The 26388-nt window shown below is 40.9% G+C and overlaps 3 protein-coding genes across 3 annotated transcripts; 1 reads left to right on the top strand and 2 right to left on the bottom strand.

Annotated features, from left to right (window-relative positions):
* Positions 1–1208: 1208 nt before the first annotated feature.
* On the bottom strand, positions 1209–7100 carry LOC134620873 (cytochrome P450 2J4-like). The gene is made up of 9 exons (XM_063467199.1): positions 6897–7100; positions 6647–6809; positions 6402–6551; positions 6163–6323; positions 2453–2629; positions 2211–2352; positions 1829–2016; positions 1593–1734; positions 1209–1387 (listed from the first exon to the last, which is right to left on the bottom strand). The coding sequence occupies exons 1-9, from the start codon at positions 7098–7100 to the stop codon at positions 1209–1211; spliced, it is 1506 nt and encodes a 501-aa protein (XP_063323269.1).
* Positions 7101–18297: 11197 nt separating this feature from the next.
* LOC134621404 (cytochrome P450 2J6-like) lies at positions 18298–21896 on the bottom strand. Its single transcript, XM_063467881.1, has 9 exons — positions 21693–21896; positions 21443–21605; positions 21049–21198; positions 20806–20966; positions 19600–19776; positions 19358–19499; positions 18921–19108; positions 18663–18804; positions 18298–18476 (listed from the first exon to the last, which is right to left on the bottom strand). Exons 1-9 carry the CDS (start codon positions 21894–21896, stop codon positions 18298–18300), a joined length of 1506 nt encoding a protein of 501 aa, XP_063323951.1.
* Positions 21897–23148: 1252 nt separating this feature from the next.
* On the top strand, positions 23149–25762 carry LOC134620302 (cytochrome b-c1 complex subunit 6, mitochondrial). Its single transcript, XM_063466382.1, has 4 exons — positions 23149–23293; positions 23600–23635; positions 24031–24192; positions 25535–25762. The coding sequence occupies exons 1-4, from the start codon at positions 23252–23254 to the stop codon at positions 25565–25567; spliced, it is 273 nt and encodes a 90-aa protein (XP_063322452.1). The 5' UTR covers positions 23149–23251; the 3' UTR covers positions 25568–25762.
* The last annotated feature ends 626 nt before the right edge of the window (positions 25763–26388 follow it).

Raw genomic sequence — 26388 nt, forward strand, 5'->3', positions numbered from 1 at the left:
TGTTCACAAACGCTGTCCATCTAATCTGACTGAGCTGGAGCTGTTTTGCAAAGAAGAATGGGCAAGGATTTCAGTCTCTAGATGTACAAAGCTGGTAGAGACATACCATAAAAGACTGGCAGCTGGAATTGCAGCAAAAGGTGGTTCTACAAAGTATTGACTCAGGGGGCTGAATAATTACGCACACCCCACTTTGCAGTTATTTATTTGTAAAAAATGTTTGGAATCATGTATGATTTTCGTTCCACTTCTCACGTGTACACCACTTTGTATTGGTCTTTCACGTGGAATTCCAATAAAACTGATTCATGTTTGTGGCTGTAATGTGACAAAATGTGGAAAAGTTTGCAAGCCACTGTAACTTAGGAACTACTGTTCACTCTGAACTCTTTCTAAAAGAATGACAAAATCAGTCATCCTAAAATTAAGAAGATCTTGCTTAACGTGAAAGAATCTAACTTGCTACTGGGTGTGACTGAATTAAAGTGCAATCTCATCAGATAAAAGAAATAGCCAAACTTCAAATGACCAAATGCCAAACATGTTCTCATTTTTCTCAGTATGTACGACAGTAGTAATGCACACATACAGACTGTTTGACAGAGTCTTGAAAACCAATGGACAATTTAGAATCACCAGTTCACCTAACCCCACTAACTGCATGTCTTTGGACTGTGAGAGGAAGCAGGAGCTCCTGGACAGAACCCACACAAAGACTGAGAACATGCAGCTAACCACTGTGCATGCTGCCCTATTTAGCTGCCAATTTGGTTCCTATTTAAAATTTATAGTTTTGGTGCTTGTTGAAACCTTCAAATTCTGGATTTTTAGTGCTTCTGTGTTTCCTCATGTGTAGATAAGGTTTTATTATACAGTACTTTTTGTTTTCTGGTTTTGCTTTCAGGCTATTAAAGGACACCCAGTCTACCTGTTTGTCCTCTCTTCAGCTGCATAATATATATCTAAGTCCAGCAAAAAGAAAAAGGTAAAAAAAAAAAAAAGGACTGACATAAAAAATGGACCAAAAACAAAGAAGGTATGGAGACAATGATGTTGATGTAACTAACAAAAACAACTAAAGGAAATAATGCACTTACTATTAAAGAAAGCAGAGAGATTTCACTGGTGCGTAGTGAAATTCAGATCAAAATATGTGATCAACTATTAAACTTGTCATATTATCTAAACTCTGAACTATATCAGAGTTTCTAATGACGTGGGGTTACGCAGATTTCATAATTCTTCGGTGTCAGAGTGAGCCCAAAGCGGTAGTCCATATCAGGCTTCACCCCGGCAGGCATGGAGAATGTGAAGTGCTGCATGAAGGAGGTGAAGAAGAGGAAAAGCTCCATCTTGGCCAGGCTCTCTCCAAGACACACCCGCTTACCTGAGACAAGACACTGACATTAGTCCTAGATTTCCTTTGGATCACTGTGCACAGACCAGTTACTGATTCAATAGAATTACTTAGGATCCTTTTTTGTCCTTCACTAACCATCTCTTAAACAGCACATTTTACAGTGCATGTTTGGAGAGGCTGCTGAAAAATCTTGCACAGATATTAATAAAATATCTACAGAGTCGTTCCTTACCAAGAGAGAAAGGCAGAAAAGCTGCTCGTTTCACAAACTTGCCCTCCTCATTCAGAAAGTGATTTGGATTGAAGGTGTGGGGCGTCTCCCACTCTTGCTTGTCGAACAGCACAGATGTCAAATTGGGAATTACTATAACTCCCTGGCAATTGGAATAATAAATAAATAAAACACACAAAATGAAATATGACATAAATCGTGTTTGTCTTTTACTTGAAACTGGTTTAAGCAATGACCTTTGGGACTGTGTAGCCTCCCAGTTGGATATGTCTGGTAGTGACATGCGGCACACTAAGAGGAGCTATGTTTCCAATCCTCTGGATCTCATGGATAACAGCATCAGTGTAAGGCAGGTTTGCACGGTCCTCCATTGATGGCTGTCTGGACTCTCCAATCTCTCTGTCTATCTCAGCCTGTACCTTTTCTGTGCAAAAGACAAAAGAAAACAGTATTTCAGCAATGAAATTTACAGCATAGTGCAACAGCGCTAATTATTAAAGAGATTTGTGCACCATTGCACAATACATTATACATCTAAAAACCTGAGTGTAACCTGGAAATAGTAAAGTTTACACTAATGAAAACAGAGAGCTTTCCAGGCCTGGTCAATACTCTTACCCTGAATCTCAGGATATTTTGCCATGTAGAGGAAAGCCCAGCGCAGGGTGGTGGATGTGGTTTCAGATCCAGCCACAAAAAGATCCAAAACACAAATAACCAGATTTTCCTCATCAAAAGTGCTGTCGTCCTGCCCCTTATTCTGAAAATACATGCAAACACACATTTTAAAACATTATTATTGGCAGTGTTACCTGAAATACATGGCAATTTATGATGGCAAATTAAGTCTAATCTCCTACCATTTGAATCTCACTGAGGTAACAATCAATGTAGTCACGTGTTTCTGAGGGATCCCAGGTCTTCTTGTGCTCATTTAACTCTACTCGTATGAAATCCTTCACTTCATTCCACATCTGCTTGCCAGTCTGATGTGGACCTGGTAAACGTCTCATCAGGACAGGAAATGCATTGTAGAGCTACACAAGGAAACAGATTGGAACAATACATTCATGTTAGTGCAAATGCCATGCCTCAGTCTAAATCAACTGTCTGAAAACCAGACAGACAGAACCAGTCAAAAGTTTGGTTAATACTACAGAAGGAGGCTCAGGGAGGGGCAGCCATCTACCGTAACCGGTTGGGGGTCTAAACTAAAGCAATCTGTTTATGTCTAAGAGTAAAGTAATTAAAAAACAAAGGTGTAGCCTCTGACAAGGTAGCAAGTGGAAAATGTGCCCTAAGCTGTTAACTATGAAACAATTTGGCTTTTGGCAAGTATGATATACAGTCAGGTCCATAAATATTGGGACATCGACACAATTCTAACATTTTTGGCTCTATACACCACCACAATGGATTCCAAATGAAACGAACAAGACATGCTTTAACTGCAGAGTGTCAGCTTTTATTTGAGGGTATTTACATCCAAATCAGGTGAACGGTGTAGGAATTACAACAGTTTGCAAATGTGCCTCCCACTTCTTGAGGGACCAAAAGTAATGGGACAGAATAAGAACCATAAATCAAACATTCATTTTTTAATACTTGGTTGCAAATCCTTTACAGTCAATCACAGCCTGAAGTCTGGAACACATAGACATGGTGTAAGGATAATAACCTTCTCTTAAACACGAAAAAGACTAAAGAACTCATAATCGACTACAGAAGACATAAGACAGAAATTCAACCACTAATCATCAACGACGACTGTGTGGAGAGGGTGGCAGACTTCCGCTTCTTGGGAGTCAGCATAGAGGGAAACTTATCATGGAGTGTGAACACCTCTGAGCTACTGAAAAAGACACAACAGAGACTGTACTTTTTGAGAGTACTCAGAAAGAACAACATCACACAGAGACCGCTGGTGTCTTTTTACAGAGCCTCCATCGAAAGCATACTAACGTACTGCATAAGCATCTGGTACGCTAGCTGCACAGTGGCTCAGAAGAAAGCACTACAGGGAGTAATCAACGCTGCTCAAAGGACAATCGGCTGCCCTCTCCTCAAACTGGAAGACCTACACAGTTCTCGCTGCCTCAAAAGAGCCCATAACATTATAAAAGACATCTCACACCCTGGACACTCCATGTTTGAACTGTTGCCTTCAGGTAAACGGTATAGAACAATATACACAAGGACTAACAGACTCAAACACAGTTTCTACCCAATTGCAATATCCTGTCTCAATGCTACTAAAAGTAGATGACGTTCACTGCCCCTGCTGTTATTTATGCCCTGCTGTTGGAATGTTTTAGACATGTCTTGTTGGATACGCTAACATAATTGACTGAGTGTTTGATTGTTGAGTGATATATCAACTAGGACGTATGTTGAATGACTGTATGTGGCATTAGGCCTGGATTACTTGGGTGCATTTACTGTATGAGAAGATTGTACTTTATTTTATTCCATTTTCTACAGTATTTACAACATAGTTTTTAATATTTACAACATAGTTTTTAAGTATTTATTTTCGTGAATGTTGCATTGACCAGAGACATCTCTCAATTTCATTGTACTTATGACAATGACAATAAAGAATATTCTATTCTATCACCAGACGCCGGGTTTCATCCCTGGTGATGCTCTGCCAGGCCTCTACTGCAGCAGTCTTCAGTTCCTGCTTGTTCTTGGGGCATTTTCCCTTCAGTTTTGTCTTCAGCAAGTGAAATACATGCTCAATCGGATTCAGGTCAGGTGATTGACTTGGCCATTGCAAAACAGTCCACTTCTTTCCCTTCAAAAACTCTTTGGTTGCTTTTGCAGTATGCTTTGGGTCGTTGTCCACCTGCACTGTGAAGCGCCGTCCAATGAGTTTTGAAGCATTTGTCTGAATATGAGCAGATAATATTGCCCGAAACACTTCAGAATTCATTGTGCTGCTTTTGTCAGCAGTCACATCATCAATAAATACAAGAGAACCAGTTCCACTGGCAGCCATACATGCCCACGCCATGACACTTCCACCACAATGCTTCACTAATGAGGTGGTATGCTTAGGATCATGAGCAGTTCCTTTCCTTCTCCATACTCTTCTCTTCCCATCACTCTGGTACAAGTTGATGTTGGTCTCATCTGTCCATAGGATGTTGTTCCAGAACTGCGACGGCTTTTTCAGATGTCGTTTGGCAAACTCTAATCTGGCCTGCCTGTTTTTGGGGCTCACCAAAGGTTTACATCTTGTGGTGAACCCTCTGTATTCACACTGGTGGAGTCTTCACTTGATTGTTGACTCTGACACACATACACCTGCCTCCTAGAGAGTGTTCTTGATCTGGCCAACTGTTGTGAAGGGTGTTTTCTTCACCAGGGAAAGGATTCTTTGGTCATCCACCACAGTTGTTTTCCGTGGTCTTCCGGGTCTTTTGGTGTTGCTGAGCTCACCAGTGCGTTCCTTCTTTTTGGGAATGTTCTAAACAGTTGTTTTGGCCACGCCTGATGTTTTTGCAATCTCTCTGATGGGTTTGTTTTGTTTTTTCAGCCTAATGATGGCTTGCTTCACTGGTAGTGACAGCTCTTTGGATCTCATCCTGGCAGTTGACAGCAACAGGTTCAAAAAGCAAACAGCACACTTGAAATGAACTCTGGACCTTTTATTTGTTCATTGTAATTGGGGTAATGAGGGAATAACACACACCTGGCCATGGAACAGCTGAGAAGCCAATTGTCCCATTACTTTTGGTCCCTTAAGAAGTGGGAGGCACATATACAAACTGTCATAATTCCTATACTGTTCACCTGATTTGGATGTAAATACCCTCAAATAAAAGCTGGCAGTCTGCAGTTAAAGCACATCTTGTTCGTTTCATTCGGAATCCATTGTGGTAGTGTATAGAGCCAAAAATGTTAGAATTGTGTCGATGTCCCAATATTTATGGACCTGACTGTATATTGGTTTGTTGGCACAGTGGCATTTTGAATTATGTTTACCAAGCAAAGCAAAACAGTGCTCAAGGGAAACAGGAGAGAAGACTGCAGGATCATGACTTTGAATTTCATCATTGCTGTCAATGATTTTGCTGAGTATAAAGCCCAAAAGGTGAAGTTCTGATTGGGAAAATCATTTGTCTTTGTGTTTTTGTAAATGACTGAAACACTGTTACAACTTATATGTCAAAAACATTCACTCATACTGTAATATGTGTGTGTAATATGTCTAGAAGATGATCAGAATATCTCCAGACTCTGCCCTTATTTTGATCCCTACACTCTTGTAAAGCATTGTGACTTCATCGCATGTTTTGTTTTGTTTGTCCAATTGGAAAAATATGTCCATTAACATAAACCATCTACAGTTACCTCCACACCTCTCTATGGTGACTGGTCTTTATTATGACAGACACTTAGATCATCTTCAAGTAGTGAGAGGACAATATTAATAAACTTTACAAACCTGTGTCAAAAAAACATCATTCACTGACATTACTATAAATTGTATCACAGTAACGAATACATTTCACAGTTGCGGCACATGAATTTAGGATGTGATCAGTATTTTTAAATGCCGTACCTGTCCCCAAATGGAGCCTTCAATCTGGAGCGCTTTGTCAAACAGTTGCATCATTTTAATGAACTTCTCTTCACCGTACTCAAAGCGATGGCCGAACACCAGAGAGCAGATGATGTTGGAGACAGCATTGTTGAGAATAAGGTGTGGATCGAATGGCTTACCTCCACAATAGAAGAGAAACTTTTATGTAAACTGTGAACTTGTTCATTATAAAATCTCACTGTGTAATGAGCACATACATTTATAGCTTCTGATGTTTTTTGCACAATATGTAAATTCATCCAGGATGACAGATTCAAGTGACTTCTTGCCAAATCCAAACTGTCTAAGGGTTGAAAGCGCAAAGCGTCTCTGCTGCTTCCAGAGGTTTCCACTACTGGTAATGACACCTGATCAGAAATAGAGAGGGGGAAGCAAACAAAAAAGAACCTTAAAACTTTGAAGTTTCAAGCTTTGGGTCTGTTTTGATCTATAGTAGTCTTACCTAATCCATGTGCTATATCAGTCTGAAAAGGAAGCTCCGGGCGGTCCACCAGGCTGTCTCCCTGCGTCACTAGAGCTTCTTTCAGAATATCAAACCCGTTTAAAACCACCATCCGTTCCTGTCCCATCCGTAGACTGTACACATTTCCATATCTCTCTGCTAACTGGGAAAGGATTTATCAAAGAAGATACACACAAGGCTTGAGATGAGAATATGAGTTAATATGTAAAATTTTAAGACTGACAGGTACCTGTGTCATACTCTCATGGGCCCTGTTCTGATCTATAGTGAATAGGTTGCCCATAATTGGAAGACCCCGGGGTCCTGGAGGATAGCCTGCTGGCCGACGATTCTTAATATAGTCTGCAGTGATGATGAAAACTGCAGCGAAGAGCAGCAGACTCTTGAGATCCCAGGAAACATAGGTTCCAATTACAGAAATGATTGAATCCATTCTGTAAATACAGTCCCTGTACGTGGGTACGATTTTTCCTGTGAGACAGATGACTCAGTCTGAGAGTAGGCAACAAGTGCTATTACTGCAGTGAGGGCAAAGCTCAGTATTACTATCACTTGGTAAAGCAAATAAAGTTTACTCTGAACTCTGGACTCATTTCATGGAGAAAAAAAGACGTGAAAAACATTTTTAATTTAGGATGCTAAAATCAAGTATTGTTGCTCAACAGTAAAGAATCTTTTTGGCTTGAGGGCGTGATTAGATTTAAGAAATATCCAAACTTTATTACTTCAGTTCTTATTTTTACCACTTTAAAACTGCTATCTTTGGTGCAACACTAACATACACAGAAAAGAACTGCTCATTGGAGTCTTGAAAATGAGTTTGTAGTTTTGCCATTTGACAGAGTGGAAGATGTGAGATTTTTAAAGCCTTACATGATCATAAAAAGACATGTTTTCACAACCAACCATGGTCAAAACTGCATTTCTTCAAGGCTGACTTTTAAATGCACCAAAACTAAAATCCTGTTCCCACTTCTGAGAACTTTGGTGATATTGGCCACTGAAATCTGGCAGTGTAACCTGGTTTGTATTTGCCACTGAGCCTTCATTTCAGGCAATAGTGTGCGTAGGGGTGAGGTAAGAGATCTGGGAAAGCCAGTGGTGTTCTTTTAACCTTATTTAACAAACTAACTCTGTTGTGAATTTCATGCCATGTTGTTTAAACAGAAAAGCAACTCAGATTAATTTAAGCAGCAGGCTAATTTGAGGAAAACAACTCTAAAGAGAACAAAAGTAGGACAAGTACAAAAACAGTAGCTTTAAGAACATGGCCAAATTCATTTTCCTTAATGTAGCAACACTTTTCAGCACAAGGTGGTAGCATAGAGTATTAAAAGTAAAGTTCCAAATAGCAATGCATTAAAATTTTGATTAATGTTGCAAATGAATCAATTGCACGATCTGTTATATTAGGATAATATGCAAAATTCTTTGTTGTCCATAATGAGCGACCCGGATTGGTATGAAAGGTTATAGTAACCTAATCCTGATAGAAAGTGAGATAAAGCGATGCGTATTAAAATAAAATACAGTGTCTTTGTAACGTCGACGTTGCTTTCACGCCTCATTATGATTACAGGACATCAGATTACTTGTTCTTATCACTTAATAATGCAGAGTTCATCATATAGAAATAAAAAAACTGAAGTTGTGCGCTATTTGAACACCTTGCCTGTCTGCAGCACTAAAGGACTCCGTGAGAGACGTCTGTCTCGCCCTAGCAGCACCTGTCCCTGTCCTCCTCTTCAGTTCGTCTCAACATACGCTCGTCATATTCTGTGATATGATTTACTCTGAGGTGTTTGACAAGGTTAGTGATGTTGCCACAACCATACATGCCAACCCTCCCGATTTTTCCGGGAGAATCCCGAATTTCAGTGCCCCTCCCGAAAATCTCCCGGAGCCACAATTCTCCCGATTTTCCACCCGGACAACAAAACTGAAAAACCATATCGCAGATATGGGCTGCCCAGCCAATTCCAGTTTCCAACAATGGCGGCAGCTGCTTAGTTTTAATATTACTCTTATTTCTCTTTCTGGGTCGCAAAAAAACTTTTAACATATTTTCAGGTGAGAATGTAGCTGTGGAGACTTCAAATATCTGAGCCGATCGACGCATCGTTTTCAAACCCCCGCGGTCTTTCATTACTCGGGTTAAACATGATATATAAGTCACTTTGATAACTTAAAAATTTGATTGTTTGGCTTTTTCAGTGTTTTATTTGTTCGTGAGTGTTGTATGTTCACCAGTATGATAATGATGAAGCAGTAGATTTAGTTAACGTGGTTTTATTAACCAGCAGAGCAGCAGACAACTTACATGCTTGGACTCAATAACGGAATGCCGCCTATACCACTCAAAACATACACAGACCTACACGGAGGTATGGCAAGCAGATTAGGACAAAATACCAAACTAACAGCAGGTTATCTACATCCCCCTTCTTTAGTACATCCATAACCGGATAAAAAGTTTAATGCAAGCTAAATAATAATAATCAAAGCATTAAAGGTGAAATACGCTGATCCTTAAGAACATTTAAATTTGCAACCACATGGAAGAAACAAACATGACAAAATATCATTTTGCTGTATAAAGTGAAATATGATTGCTACTGAAAATTACCTCAAACAGAATTTAACTTGAGACGTGGACATCAGTTACGGTTGGATCAAATATCAAACCTGAACAAGTTCTGTGTTTTAACTAGTACCCGATTAATCCCTATATCTTGGATTTGGTTTGCATACACGACCAAAGCGTGTCCTGTAAACACCATCGTTCCTGGAAGGTTTTGGAGAATGCAAAACATCAGAAGAGCTCTCAGCATGAGTGCTGTCTTTAAACTGTTCTACATCATTGTTTTCACCCACAACCTGCAGTCCATCATAATGATGATGATTAGTGTCTTTCTGAACAGTAACAGGCTCAGACACAGGCAATATGTGTCTGCGATTTCTCCTGTAAATGTTCCCATCTGACTGTACCAGGTAGGATCTAGGTTCTTTACAAAGTTCCTTTACCACACCTGTGCGGTCATAACCCTGTGGGGTCTGTAACCTCACTACCTGTCCTTCTTCAAGAGGTGGAAGTGGTCGGCTGGATCTGTCATAACAGACCTTCTGAGTCAGTCTCTTGTTGAGTAGTTGGGCTTTCACTCTCTCAGATTCACGGTGTTGTGGTTCGAGCAGTTTGGTTGTGATTGGGAGCGTAGTTCGAGTCTGTCTGGATAGAAGTCGTTCTGCAGGGGAACCCAGGTTAATATCACGTGGAACATTCCTGAGATTCAGCAGGTTGAGAAACACATCAGTGCCATCTCTGTGAGATTTCTCCATCAGCTGTTTAGCACTGCGCACTGCTCTCTCAGCAAGCCCATTGGATTGAGGATACTCTGGACTGCTGGTGACATGTTGAAAGTCCCACTGTGAAGCGAAGTCTTTGAAACGCTGGCTCGTAAACTGCCTTCCATTGTCTGAGATCAGAGTGTGTGGAGCACCATGAACTGAGAAGTGTCTTTTCAGCTTCTTGATGACTGTCGCTGATGTCAAATCCTTTAGCAGGTCAATCTCAAACCAGCCTGAGTATGAGTCGACTACTACTAAATAGTGCTGACAGTGCCACTCAAAGATATCTGTAGCCACAGTTGACCAAGGAAGATCTGGAACTTCATGCAGATGAAGGGGCTCTTTTTGTTGATGAGGTTTAATGCTATTACACACCGAGCAGGAAGTAACTGTTTGTTCAATATCTCTTGACATGAACGGCCAGAAGACGATCCCCCGTGCTCTCCGCTTGGTAGCTTCTACGCCGGGATGTCCTCTGTGCATGATGGTGATGTAGTCTCCTTGCAGTGATTTTGGGATCACGGCTTTGCAACCTTTAAGAATGATGCCATCATCCACAGTCAGCTCATCCCTGAAAGGAAAATAGGGATGAACTGCCGTGGGAAGGTTGTGGAGTCGTTGTGGCCAACCATGTTTGATGAACGAGCTGAGCGCTTGCAGTGTCTCATCCTCAGCCGTGTGTCCTTTAAGTTCCTCCAGGCGTGAAGAAGAGATGCAGCTCACCGTCATGACATCAAAGTTGTCCTCTTCTTCAGACTGCTGGAAAGTGGATCTGCTGGGAGCACGAGACAGCGTGTCAGCCAGATACATTTGTTTCCCACATTTATATGTGAGCGTGATGTTGTAGCCTTTGGAGCCTTAACAACATCTTCTGCAATCTGGCTGGTGCGGCGTGAATAGGTTTCTTCAGTATGGTGACCAGTGGCTGATGGTCTGTTTCTACGACCACAGGCTTGCCATAAATGTAGTCATGAAACTTTGTACATGCGAAAACAACAGCCAGCAGCTCTTTTTCTATCTGAGCATATCTGGTTTCAGTGTCTGTCAGAGTGCGTGAAGCATATGCCACAGGTCGCCCTTCCTGTAAGCAAGCTGCATCAAGACCATACTGTGATGCGTCGCATGTTAGTGTCACAGGTGTGCTGACATCATAATATGACAGAACAGGAGGATTAGACATGTGCTCTTTAAGTGCTTCGAACGCAGTCTGATGCTGTGTGTCCCACATCCACTCGCTGTCCTTGTGTGTGAGCTGTCGCAGAGGAGCTGACAGATGGCTGAAGTTTGGAATGAATTTTCCAAGATAATTGACCATCCCCAGGAACCTCTGCAGGGCTTGGACATCCGTTGGAACTGGCATCTCTTTGATTGCGGCTGTTTTGGAAGGGTCTGCTTTAAGTCCCTCGCTTGTGAAAATGTGTCCGACATAACTGACCTGATTCAGCTGGAATTTGCACTTTAATGGGTTTAGTCGCAGGTTTACTTCTCTGGCACGATCAAGGACTTTTCTCAGGTTGCCGTCATGTTCTTTCATGGTTCTTCCGCCGATGAGTATATCATCAACAATGATGGCACATGGATACCCAGCGAATATCTGCTCCATGGCTCGCTGAAACACCTCGCTGGCAGCGTTAAGACCAAAAGGCATTCTGAGGAACCTGTAACGACCAAAACAAGTGCTGAAGGTGGTTAGCATGGATGACTTCTGATCCAAAGACACCTGCCAAAAAGAGTTCTTAGCATCCAAAACAGAGAACACAGTAGCATGTGACATTAATGCAGCCACTTCTTCTACTGTGCGCATGGGATGGTGTGGTCTTTTCAGAGCGGTGTTTAAATCTCGAGGATTTATGCATATCCTGATTTCGTCTTTGCCCTTCTTGTTGGTGGCTACCATAGAAGACACCCAGTCTGTCGGCTCTGAGACGGGAGTAATGACGCCTAATTTCTCCATCCTGTCCAGCTCTGCCTTGACTCTGTCTTTCATGGCCAAAGGGATGCGATGTGCTGGGCGAACAACTGGTTTCACATCTGGGTTCAGTGTCATGCGATAGGTGACTGGCAACCTGCCAAGCTCATCAGAAAATAAGTCGCTATATCCTGTGATAAGCTGTTGTGACAGGTCATCTGCAGACGTGCTCAATTGGTGGACGTCATTGCTGAATGATACAAGTCCCATTTCTCTGCACGCACATAGTCCCAGTATTGGCTGAACATCTTCATTAATAACAAAGAATGATAGCACATGTGACTGTCCATGCAGAAAACACTGCAGCTTAATTACACCTGAGGTTTGAATCTTGCTGCCTCCAAATGCTACTAAGTTAACGGACTTGGGATGTGCTTTCATTTGTTTATCTGCTCTTATACTGTTAACCGTTTTCTTGGGAAGCACATTACATTTAGCACCTGTGTCCACTTTCATCTCAACAGGAATCCCATTAATCTGCACGGTGACAAAAACTTCCTCTTTGTGTTCCACATGCACATCAGTCGCATGGATTGCATATTGCAGGTTTATTCCATCAACGTAGAATGTGTCATCTCCACTGTCATCAGCTTGGTCTGGTTCCACATGATGAACTGACTTTCTGTGTCTTGCTACATTTTGGGTAGGCTGAATGGCTCTGCACCGTTTCTTAAAATGATTCCACTTTTTGCATGCATGACACTGCTGCCCAAAAGCCGGACATTTACTCTTTTTTGCAGCATGAGCACCCCCACAGTTAGTACAGTTAGTGATATGCTGTGTATCAGACCTGTCTCCTTGTATTTTCATTTTATCTCCTCTGTGCTTTCTTGTAAATTTGGGCTGGAGCACATCAACATTTGTTGCAGATTGTTGAGGAAAAGCAAGTGTTTTATTATGCTCTTCAGTCATCTCATGAATCTGGCAGACAGATATGGCTTTTGCTAGCGTTAAATCACTGTCACGCAGTAGCACTTTCCTTAAATTGTCATTGTTGATGCCACAAACTAGTCTGTCTCTTATTAGTTCTTCGCTCAGATCACCAAATCTGCAGCTTTTTGCTTTAATCCGTAAATCACTTACATAGGATTCAACAGTCTCACCAGTCCTCTGATTCCGCGTGTTGAACTTGTGTCTTTCCATCGTGACGTTAGTTTGTGGGCTGCACGTTTCTCTGAATTTCCTTTTGAGGCACTCAGGGTCCTCCTTCGATTCCGCAGGAATGAGGACTCGTCCTCCATCCCCGGGCTCTCTCACTTCTGGCGCGTAAACAAACGACCGCTCCCGTTCTATAGCTTCGGGGCCTGCTAAGTTGAGCAATATGTAGGCTTGTGTGCGCGCTGGCTTGTCAGAGTGTGCCGCCGCTATAAAAATGTCATACTCTTGCTCAAAAATGCGCCAATTTTCAGCAACATTACCATCGAAAACAAGCGGGTCGGGCCTCCTGAATCCTTCCGCCATGTCGGCTGTAGTCCGGATACAAAAAAAATGCACCCACAAAATAGACTTGAGACGAAAAAAAAAATACCGTCAACTACGAAGAACGTGTTCCGTCGCTTCTGACACCATGTTGTATGTTCACCAGTATGATAATGATGAAGCAGTAGATTTAGTTAACGTGGTTTTATTAACCAGCAGAGCAGCAGACAACTTACATGCTTGGACGGAATGCCGCCTATACCACTCAAAACATACACAGACCTACACGGAGGTATGGCAAGCAGATTAGGACAAAATACCAAACTAACAGCAGGTTATCTACAGTGAGTAAATCGGTTTGGCTGAGATTAAAGTTATTAGATTAGATCAAATTAAATTTAACTTTATTAATCCCTCGGGAGGGTTCCTCCGGGGTTTTCACACAGCTGAATAAACGTCAAACAGAAAACTAATTAAACAAAGTGTGAGACGGTCGAGAGTTTACGCCAGCGCCCGGTTATATTTTAGATAACAAGGAGCGGACGGAAGATTTCACTCCACCGAGGGAGCTCGTGACTACTACCCGGCTTTCTTTAGACCGCGAAGGCCGGGTCCTCAGGTGGAAGCAGCCTCTGAATTTGGACACCCCCGGTGTTTCCGGGCCGGCCAATAATAACGGTGACATTTAACGTATTTTATCCGATAAATAAACACTGTAAAATGCATTCTGTAAGTACGAAACAGGACAGTGATCCCAACCACAGCAGCAAATCTACAACAGAATGGTTAAAGAAGTAAATGTGTGAAATGCTGTGTTTATGCACAGGACTTAAGAATTCTGTGCATAAACAAATGCCTGCCAACCTCAGTGAACTAAACACTGTAAATTATATATAAGAAATGATTTCTCAGATGTTAATTAGTTACTGCTGCTAAAGATGGTTCTACAAGTTCCTGAATGATAGGGTTTGTCAAAGAGTGGAAAACAGAACCTATCCTGGCTGCCATAGCGTGAGAGGCGGGGTACACTGTGGACAGATTGCCAGTCTGTTTAAGGGCTAACACAGAGAGACAGACAATCATTCACACCTACGGACAATTTAGAATCGCCATTTCACCTAACCCAAGTAATTGTAAGAAAAGAATCTATGTAAAAACTGTGAGAACATGCAAACTCAGATGGTGGATTTGAACTCAGTGCCTTCTTGCTGTGAGGCATTTCCCTCAGTCCTATATTTTGGTATTTCCCGTTTTGATTTTTTTTTTCTTTCATGGCTTCCATGAGTTTTATGCCCTCTTTTATAGTCCTGCCTTCTCTGTGTCAAGATGCCCGTGGAACCTGCCCTTTTTCTAGTGTTTAGCTGTTGGAGTCTATTCTGTTTGCTTTTGTATATGTGTGTGTGCTTCATTGTGTGTAGTTTAATTTTTAATCTTCTGTACTTTGTGTTTCCTGGTTTTGCTTTTAGGCCATTAAAGCTGCATAACATATATGTAAGTCCAACGATAGGAAACAGAAAAAAGGATTGACTTAAAAAATGGACCAAAAACAAAGAACGTATGGAGATTGATGGTGAGACATGAACTGGTTATCTCAAAAGCAGTATTACATAGACAACAAACTGGGGGGCAAAAAGGTGAGAAAAACACAAAGTACACAAAAGGTAACTTCAAATCATGCAGGCAAATCTTAGAAATATACAGTGGCTTGCAAAAGTATTCGGCCCCCTTGAGCTTTTCCACATTTTGTCACATTACAGCCACAAACATGAATCAATTTTATTGGAATTCCACGTGAAAGACTAATACAAAGTGGTGTACACGTGAGAAGTGGAATGAAAATCATACATGATTCCAAACATTTTTTACAAATAAATAACTGAAAAGTGGGGTGTGCGTAATTATTCAGCCCCCTGAGTCAATACTTTGTAGAACCACCTTTTGCTGCAATTACAGCTGCCAGTCTTTTAGGATATGTCTCTACCAGCTTTGCACATCTAGAGACTGAAATCCTTGCCCATTCTTCTTTGCAAAACAGCTCCACAACTGCCCTGTGACGGCCTCTGAGGTTGTCTAAGAGAATATTGGGAGCAACAACACCATGAAGTCCAAAGAACACACCAGACAGGTCAGGGATAAAGTTATTGAGAAATTTAAAGCGGGCTTAGGCTACAAAAAGATTTCCCAAGCCTTGAACATCCCACGGAGCACTGTTCAAGCGATCATTCAGAAATGGAAGGAGTATGGCACAACTGTAAACCTACCAAGACAAGGCCGTCCACCTAAACTCACAGGCCGAACAAGGAGAGCGCTGATCAGAAATGCAGCCAAGAGGCCCATGGTGACTCTGGACGAGCTGCAGAGATCTACAGCTCAGGTGGGGGAATCTGTCCATAGGACAACTATTAGTCGTGCACTGCACAAAGTTGGCCTTTATGGAAGAGTGGCAAGAAGAAAGCCATTGTTAACAGAAAACCATAAGAAGTCCCGTTTGCAGTTTGCCACAAGCCATGTGGGGGACACAGCAAACATGTGGAAGAAGGTGCTCTGGTCAGATGAGACCAAAATGGAACTTTTTGGCCAAAATGCAAAATGCTATGTGTGGCGGAAAACTAACACTGCACATCACTCTGAACACACCATCCCCACTGTCAAATATGGTGGTGGCAGATTCATGCTCTGGGGGTGCTTCTCTTCAGCAGGGACAGGGAAGCTGGTCAGAGTTGATGGGAAGATGGATGGAGCCAAATACAGGGCAATCTTGGAAGAAAACCTCTTGGAGTCTGCAAAAGACTTGAGACTGGGGCGGAGGTTCACCTTCCAGCAGGACAACGACCCTAAACATAAAGCCAGGACAACAATGGAATGGTTTAAAACAAAACATATCCATGTGTTAGAATGGCCCAGTCAAAGTCCAGATCTAAATCCAATCGAGAATCTGTGGCAAGATCTGAAAACTGCTGTTCACGAACGCTGTCCATCTAATCTGACTGAGCTGGAGCTGTTTTGCAAAGAAGAATGGGAAAGGATTTCAGTCTCTGGATGTGCAACGCTGGTAGAGACATACCCTAAAAGACTGGCAGCTGTAATTGCAGCAAAAGGTGGTTCTACAAAGTATTGACTCAGGGGGCTGAATAATTATGCACACCCCACTTTGCAGTTATTTATTTGTAAAAAATGTTTGGAATCATGTATGATTTTCGTTCCACTTCTCACGTGTACACCACTTTGTATTGGTCTTTCACGTGGAATTCCAATAAAACTGATTCATGTTTGTGGCTGTAATGTGACAAAATGTGGAAAAGTTCAAGGGGGCCGAATACTTTTGCAAGCCACTGTACAACACTTTTACAGATTTGATGAGAACTCCTGTTAATAAAATTGACAGGAGTTCTGTAACTGCTGCTGCAAACTGTCAAGTCCTTCTAAAAGCATGTACGAAAGATATGTCTGTGAAGGTTCTCAGTCATCCAGGTTATCGTAGTCTAACGAGCTTGGAAAGTAAAGCATCTGGACTTCATTAAGTTGCTTGAAGACGTTTCACCTCTGATCCAAGAAGCTTCTTCAATTCTAGGTTCAAATGGTGGAGAGTCCCAGATTTAAGCCCTTAGGGAGTGTCCCCCCCCCAAGACGGACAATGGACCCCCTAATGATCCTCTACCTAATCACACAAGCCAAGGTGTGAAAACGGGTGTAGGTCACAATAAGCCAAGGTTTCGGGTGAGCTCATTGTGAAACCTGGCCCCGACCTATCATGTGATTTCCTGAGGTCAAATGGCCCAGGATGTGAGTGGGCGTTAAGGCGTCTGGGAAGGATCTCAAAACTGGATTATAGATGGCAGACAGTTGGTGTCATAAGCCACCACCTCTGTTCAAAGATGGCCGTTCTTAACTTAACAATGTAGTGTATGCTGTACAGTTTAGCGAGGAATGCCCAGACCTCTACATTGGAGAGACCAAACAGCCACTTCATAAACGCATGGCACAACATAGAAGAGCCACCTCCACGGGATAAGACTCAGCTGTCCATCTGCATCTAAAGGACAAAGGATACTCTTTCGAGGATGCCAATGTTCACATTTTGGACAGAGGAGATGGTTTGAAAGAGGAGTGAAAGAAGCCATCTAATGATGATGATGTATACTTTATTGATCCCCTGTGGGGAAATTCCTCTCTGTATTTAACCCATTCACTCAGTGAAGCAGTGGGCAGCCATTGGGCGCCCGGGGAGCAGTGTATAGGGACGGTACCTTGCTCAGGGGTACCTCAGGGTAGCCGTTGAATGGATTTGAACCCTAAACCTTCCGATCATGGGGTCACCACCCTACCTACTGAGATATCCCTGCCCCCATCTATGCCCACTGTGAGCGACCATCTTTGAACAGAGACGGTGACTTACGACACCAACTGTTTGCCATCTATAATCCAGTTTTGAGGTCCCTGGGGGGGACACTCCTACAGGGGTTAAATTTGGGACTCTCCACCATTTGACCCTAGAGTTGAAGAAGCTTCTCAGATGAGAGGTGAAACATCTTCAAGCAACTTAACGAAGTCCAGACGCTTTTCTTTCCAAGCTCCTTAGACCATTCATGAAAGACAAAAACGCTCCATTTATGTCCCACTTAAAATAGTGTTTGAGCTGAAGTCTAGTTGAGTTTATCTTGCAATAGGAATTTTACTGTCTCTGACTGTTGGAGTGGTTGATTTGATTGATAAATTTGTCCTTCAGATGTAACTAACAGAAATAACTGAAGGAAATAATACACTTATTATTAAAGCGGTAAGAGAAATTTCACTGGTGTGTAGTGAAATTCAAATCAAAACATGTGATCAACTATTAATCTTGTCATTTTTTCCTTAAACCTTGAACTGGTAATAAGATCACAAGTGCTGGCAGCTTCTAATGACGTGGGATTACGCAGATTTCATAATTCTTCGGTGTCAGAGTGAGCCCAAAGCGGTAGTCCATATCAGGCTTCACCCCGGCAGGCATGGAGAATGTGAAGTGCTGCATGAAGGAGGTGAAGAAGAGGAAAAGCTCCATCTTGGCCAGGCTCTCTCCAAGACACACCCGCTTACCTGAGACAAGACATTGGCATTGACAAAGGATGACTGTGCACAGACCAGTTGCAGATTAATAGAAGGACCTATGATCTCTTTTTGTCCTTCACTAATCATCTCTGCAACAGCACAGTGTATACTTAAAGAGGCTGCTGAAAAATCTTGCACAGATATTAATAAAATATCTACAGAGTCGTTCCTTACCAAGAGAGAAAGGCAGAAAAGCTGCTTGTTTCACAAACTTGCCCTCCTCATTCAGAAAGTGATTTGGATTGAAGGTGTGGGGCGTCTCCCACTCTTGCTTGTCGAACAGCACAGATGTCAAATTGGGAATTACTATAACTCCCTGGCAATTGGAATAATAATAAATAAAAAATACACAAAATGAAATATGACATAAACCGTGTTTGTCTTTTACTTAAAATTGATTTGAGAAAAACAAAAATTGGTTTGAGCAATGACCTTTGGGACTGCGTAGCCCCCCAGCTCGACGTCTCTGTTGGTGACATGCGGCACGCTAAGAGGAGCTATGTTTCCAATCCTCTGGATCTCATGGATAACAGCATCAGTGTAAGGCAGGTTTGCACGGTCCTCCATTGATGGCTGTCTGGACTCTCCAATCTCTCTGTCTATCTCAGCCTGTACCTTTTCTGTGCAAAAGACAAAAGAAAACAGTATTTCAGCAATGAAATTTACAGCATAGTGCAACAGCGCTAATTATTAAAGAGATTTGTGCACCTTCGCACAATACATTATACATCTAAAAACCTGAGTGAAAAACCTGGAAATACTAAAGTTTACAATTAAGAAATTATGACCAGAATGTTCCTTTAGTGCCACACATGTCCAGATTTTTTAATGAAAACAGGGAGCTTTCCAGGCCTGGTCAATACTCTTACCCTGAATCTCAGGATATTTTGCCATGTAGAGGAAAGCCCAGCGCAGGGTGGTGGATGTGGTTTCAGATCCAGCCACAAAAAGATCCAAAACACAAATAACCAGATTTTCCTCATCAAAAGTGCTGTCGTCCTGCCCCTTATTCTGAAAATACATGCAAACACACATTTTAAAACATTATTATTGGCAGTGTTACCTGAAATACATGGCAATTTATGATGGCAAATTAAGTCTAATCTCCTACCATTTGAATCTCACTGAGGTAACAATCAATGTAGTCACGTGTTTCTGAGGGATTCCAGGTCTTCTTGTGCTCATTTAGTTCTACCCGTATGAAATCCTTCACTCGCTTCCAGATCTGCCTGACACTCTGATGTGGACCTGGTAAACGTCTCATCAGGACAGGAAATGCATTGTAGAGCTACACAAGGAAACAGATTGGAACAATACATTCATGTTAGTGCAAATGCCATGCCTCAGTCTAAATCAACTGTCTGAAAACCAGACAAACAGCACCAGTCAAAAGTTTGGTTAATACTACAGAACCAGGCTCAGGGTGGGGCAGCCAACAAAGTGGACATATTATAAGAGTTTTATTAAGTCATATTTCCACTTTGTGATCCAAAGATTCCCAAATTTTGTATGCTATAAATTTTTCTTATGAATTGAATATTAACTGCAAACTCAAACTCAATCATTTTATAGGTTACTGAATAAAATGCATGTTTTTTCTTAAAGTTCTGATGGTGGAGAGACATGCTGGGAAAAAGATTACTTGTTCTTTCTAACCTTTTGTGGAAAATGTGTGCTAAGCTGTTAACTAAGCAACAATTTGGTTTTTGGCAACGGTGTTGCAGGATTTCTAATCATGCTTCCCAGCAAAATAAAACAGTGGTGGTCAAAAGAAAGAGAAAGAGACAAGGCTCCAGGATGAATATAGCATCATGACTTTGGATTTGAGCATTGCTGTCAGTGATTTTGCTGAGTACAAAACCTAAAAGATAAAGTTCTGATTGGGGGAATCGTTTGTCTTTGTGTGTGTGTTTTATTTTAAAGCATTGCAACTTCAGCTCATTGTTTTTCTTTATTGCTATTGTAAAAATGTGTCCATCAACGTAAAACCTCTATAGTTTCATATATACATTTTGGATATTCACTCCTACTCTGCATGTCACTGCTCAGTGTTAATTTCCTGTTCGTTATCACCTCTTTTCTGTGAACATTATTACTCGCCTAAAAGGTGACTGTTTTTTTGTTTTTTTTTTACTATGTCAGACACTTCAGTACGTATGCTTCTAGTAGTGAGGAGACTTAATATTGATAAACTTCACATATCTGTGTTGAAAAAGATCATTCACTGACATTTAAAAAAAAATATTCCTGTAAGGAATAAATGGCAGAGCTGTGGCACGTGAATTTAGGATGTGATCAGTATTTTTAAATGCCGTACCTGTCCCCAAATAGAGCCTTCAATCTGGAGCGCTTTGTCAAACAGTTGCATCATTTTAATGAACTTCTCTTCACCGTACTCAAAGCGATGGCCGAACACCAGAGAGCAGATGATGTTGGAGACAGCATTGTTGAGAATAAGGTGTGGATCGACTGGCTTACCTCCACAACAGAAGAGAAACTTTTATGTAAATTTATGTGAATCTGTTCATTCTAAAAGTCTTACCGTGAAATAAGCATGTACCTTTATAGCTTCTGATGTTTTCTGCACAATATGTAAATTCATCCAGGATGACAGATTCAAGTGACTTCTTGCCAAATCCAAACTGTCTAAGGGTCGAAAGTGCAAAGCGCCTCTGCTGCTTCCAGAGGTTTCCACTACTGGCAATGACACCTGATCAGAAAAAGAGCAGGGACAGCAAACTTCTCAACTATAAAAAAGAAGGTTGTGTTTTAGGACTATATAACCACTTCTCTATTCTTATCCCTAACTCCTTTCTTAAAGTTAAATTTGAACCAATCACAGCTGAGAGTCTTTGGGCAAAACAGAATAATACAACTGGTTCTGGGCAAGGCAAAAAACCTTAAAAGTTTAAACTTTCAAACTTTGGGTCTGTGTTGATCTTTAGTACCCTTACCTAGTCTGTGTGCTCTATCAATCTGTAAAGGAAGCTCCGGGCGGTCCACCAGGCTGTCTCCCTGCGTCACTAGAGCTTCTTTCAGAATATCAAACCCGTTTAAAACCACCATCCGTTCCTGTCCCATCCGTAGACTGTACACATTTCCATATCTCTCTGCTAACTGGGAAAGGATTTATCAAAGAAGATACACACAATGCTTGAGATTAGAATATGAGTTAATATGTAAAATTTTAAGACTGACAGGTACCTGTGTCATACTCTCATGGGCCCTGTTCTGATCTATAGTGAATAGGTTGCCCATAATTGGAAGACCCCGGGGTCCTGGAGGATAGCCTGCTGGCCGACGATTCTTAATATAGTCTGCAGTGATGATGAAAACTGCAGCGAAGAGCAGCAGACTCTTGAGATCCCAGGAAACATAGGTTCCAATTACAGAAATGATTGAATCCATTCTGTAAATACAGTCCCTGTACGTGGGTACGATTTCTCCTGTGAGACAGATGACTCAGTCTGAGAGTAGGCAACAAGTGCTATTACTGCAGTGAGGGCAAAGCTCAGTATTACTATCACTTGGTAAAGCAAATAAAGTTTACTCTGAACTCTGACCTCATTTCATAGAGAAAAAAAGACGTGAAAAACATTTTTAATTTAGGATGCTAAAATCAAGTATTGTTGCTCAACAGTAAAGAATCTTTTTGGCTTGAGGGCGTGATTAGATTTAAGAAATATCCAAACTTTATTACTTCAGTTCTTATTTTTACCACTTTAAAACTGCTATCTTTGGTGCAACACTAACATACACAGAAAAGAACTGCTCATTGGAGTCTTGAAAATGAGTTTGTAGTTTTGCCATTTGACAGAGTGGAAGATGTGAGATTTTTAAAGCCTTACATGATCATAAAAAGACATTCAAGGCTGACTTTTAAATGTACCAAAACTAAAATCCTGTTCCCACTTCTGAGAACTTTGATAAGTCTGGCCAATGAGTGTAGCCTGGTTTGTATTTGCCATTAACCTTTCATTTCAGAAGAGTTCTGGGAAAGCCAGTGGTGTTCTTTTCACCTTATTTAACAAACTAACTCTGTTTCATGTTGTTGAAACAGGAAAGCAACTCAGATGACTCATTTGAAGCAAAAAACTCTAAAGGGAACAACGGAAGAACAAAGTACTCAAAAAAGGGCTTTAAGAACGTGGCCAAATTCATAATGTAGTACCACTTCCCAACACACGATGGTAGCATAGAGTGTAACAATTTTTAAATCGCCGTGCATTAAAATTTTGGCTCATGTTGCAAATGAATGAATTGAATTATCTGTTATATTGGGTTTAAAAGCAAATAAGTGTCTTTGTAATGTGCACCTTGCGTTCACAACTTAAAACTGATAAACACCGTCCCAACTCGGATATCCGACCCTCGCGGGAAGTAGATGATTGACTTCAAAATAAAACATAGGTCGTTTAAATAAAATTCTTGGAACTTTCAATGTAAAACGTCTGTGAGTCGAGGTGAAACTTTGCCATGTTTGCGTATCGAGCAAGTTTTGTCCTGCCTCTGAAGTAAAAAACCAAATAATCCGCTTGGATTCGAGGTGGCCTAAAATAATATGTTAAACGTGCAATATGTTTAAAATTTGCAATACTTATGTTCACCTTTCCCCAGGCAATGAACGAAGAGCAGTTTGATTTTGAAAGTTAAGTAACCGGAAGTGTTTGCCTTCGCTAGCTTATTAGCTCGTATGACCTGGTGTGTCCTCCAATATCTGAGATTTGACAGCTAGCTGATTCAAGGATAAGACCACCGAAATCATGGTTTTCGAGGAGAAAATGATCACGAACGGAGAGCCAGAGGTTCTTAGTATTTGTTACAGATATGATTTCGTAAGCTAGTGACGTTTGACGTTCAGCTTATAGGCTAATACGCTGAGGCTAACTACGATGCATCTTGACTTAGTTAACATTAGCATTAGCCAACCTCTCTAAACATCTCTGTTCAGAATAAAATTAAAGGTCAATTAACGCAGCAGAATCAAATCGCAGTCAGTGATAATAATGACGGACTAACTGGTGAAGATGAATGAATACAAAAGCAATTGATAGCAATTTCTCGAGGGTGGTGGTTTATTGATGTTATTAATTTGGTCTTGTGTATTTCAGGAGGAGGAAGAAGAGGAGGAAGAGGAAGAGATGGTGGTATGTTAATTAAATAACTTTAACAGAATCAAAGTATGCCAAAATATCCCATTATGACTGATGGTTTTATTTTGGTCTTTACTGAACTAAACCAATTAAAAAAAAAAAAAAAACAGAAAAATGAATAGGACAGTAATTGTCAGGTGTGGAGAGGCTTCTTGAAGTGATAATTTACTTTCTCATTTGATATTTGAAAAAAATGTGTGGCAGTTTTCCCGCATATAAAAAGAAAACAAAAATAACCCACCCACTTCATGGATTTTTTTTTTTTCTTTCCAAGTGGACTTTCCTTTTTTCCTCAGCTATATTGCATTGCACTCATTTGCACACTGATGCTGGCATATGTGTCTCTTATTGAACGCCAGTTGCTTTGAGTGCTAAACTTTCTCTTTCAGGATCCTATTGAATCACTGCGGCAGAAGTGTGCGGAGACAGAACACTGCATTCACACCTGGGAACGTCTGGAGCAATGTGAGACCAGAGTTGGCTCCCGGTCTTCAACGGAGGAGGATTGTACCGAGGAGCTGTTTGACTTCCTACATGCTCGAGACCACTGTGTAAGTGTGCCGTTAGCCAACTGTACCAGGCAGAAAGACTAAAAAAACACTGACAAAAGAGCAGGTGTTCTCAGTCCCTCGTTTCTTTATATTTTGTTTTCAAAGAGTCAATGTCAAGTCAAGTGGCTTTATTGTCATGTCAACCATGTGCTGTGGTACAGTACACAGTGAAGTGAGACAACATTCCTCCAAGACCATGGTGCTACGTGTAACATATAACAGACAATCAACAGAGGACTACATAAAGTGCACGTGTATAAAAATTGCAACTAAACAAAACAAAAACAGTGCAATAGAAAAGTGCAACAATGACAGTGGGTTGTGCAAAAAGACTGAGCATTGTACAAACAGTAACTTGAGGAACGTATATGTGTATGAGATTGTGCAGATAAGTGCTTGATGTAGTGAGGTGTATGAAAGTGTGTGTGTGTGTGTCAGTCAGTGCAGTCACTGAGTGTTCAGGAGTCTGATAAATCGAAGTGGGGGTGTCAGAATCTTTCAAGTGGTTTTGAGCAGTAGTTCTCAAAGCCCTTTCAATAAGTATTGGGAGTTATTAAAAATTACTTAGGCAAGGTTTTCTATAATTTCTTTAACAGAGTTCAGGCTGTGTTGAATAATAAAGGTGGGCATACCAAAGTTTGACTTTGAAGCTTGTTAGAATTGTAAAAACTGTTCTTTTATCATAATAAATGCTAATAGCTACTTAGGCTGTCTTATATTTAACAGAAAATAAATAACAACCCTCAAAGTTGTTGTTACTTTAAGAATGCTCTTGGAGGAATTTTTAAATCTTTAGACAGTGTCTCCACCTCCACTGTCTGTCTCAAGAACTGCTGTTCTCCAGGGTCAAGTTGATCTATAACCAGTCGTAGTTGATTGAGCAATCTGGATTGTGATAATAAACTAAACTAATAAATACACCTGGCCTTCCGTTTTATGATTGAGCTCTGTGTTTTGCTCTGTATGAGTGCAAACCTGAAAGTGAGTGGTATTATGATGTGTAAAGTAAAACTGCTTTTACTCTTAAAGACATCTTTGATCTCCTGAAGGCTTAGATAAATGTGACTGAAGGAAGATTTTTATCAGAAATCATAGAGGTAATCATCATTACATTTTTAATCAACATTTGCAAGCAAAGCTGCAGTCCCTCATACATGAAGTTAACTTTAGCTTACCATGGCAATAGGACACACCTTTATCTGGCAATTGCTGACATAAGAGCAACATATACAAGAAACTATCCATTTGTATGGCCTACATGTAAGAGCAGTAACTTAAGTGATATGAAATGTCTGTGTTGTTTGTTTGCACTGATGAATTATTTGTTGTATCTTCTCTACAGGTGGCACATAAATTGTTCCATTCTGTCAAATGAAGCTCTCAGTAATTGACCACTGGCTAATGGCATTCTTCACATATTGTATCGTAAGAAGAACTTGGAGTAAAATACATCCATTTGTGGATCTACTGTATGTTGTAACTTGAAGTGTATACATTATCTGCTCATGTAAAAAAGTATTTAACATGTCTGAGTCAACATTTCATTAAAGATGATGGCTTAAACATCTTACCATCTGCCCCATGATGATTTTTTTTACAGTCACTGGTAAATACTAGTGTCTATGTTCTTTCAGCAAGCCAGCTCCACCAACAAGTCAACTACTGATATTCCAACTATGATGGTCACATCAGTTCTGTTTCACACAAACAGTGGTGCCGCCACAGCTCTATGCCATTCATACCACTTTTGAGAGCACAAGTACTTGCTGCAGTATTCTCCACCAGTTAGACAAAACCAAGGAGAAGTCAACACCAGAAGCAAAGAAATCACTTTTTTTCTCCAGGTCTCATTTTTTCAAACTATATTATATACTCAGTAACTTTATCTGCGTTGCCTTTGAATGTCTGAGCTTCTGTATTGTTATATCATCCAAATCCTGGTAAAAAATGTAAGGAACCTACAGTACAGTAAAGGTTAATGATTAAACCTTTACTTAAAAAGCATCTCTAGACCCAGCTGTCTTAGCTAATTATAGGCCAATCTCCAACCTTCCTTTCATATCAAAAATCCTTGAAAGAGTAGTTGTCAAACAGCTAACAGATCATCTGCAGAGGAATGGCTTATTTGAAGAGTTTCAGTCAGGTTTCAGAGCTCATCACAGCACAGAAACAGCTTTAGTGAAGGTTACAAATGAT

Source organism: Pelmatolapia mariae, linkage group LG23 (assembly GCF_036321145.2).
Source record: "Pelmatolapia mariae isolate MD_Pm_ZW linkage group LG23, Pm_UMD_F_2, whole genome shotgun sequence".
Taxonomy (NCBI): Eukaryota; Metazoa; Chordata; class Actinopteri; order Cichliformes; family Cichlidae; genus Pelmatolapia; species Pelmatolapia mariae.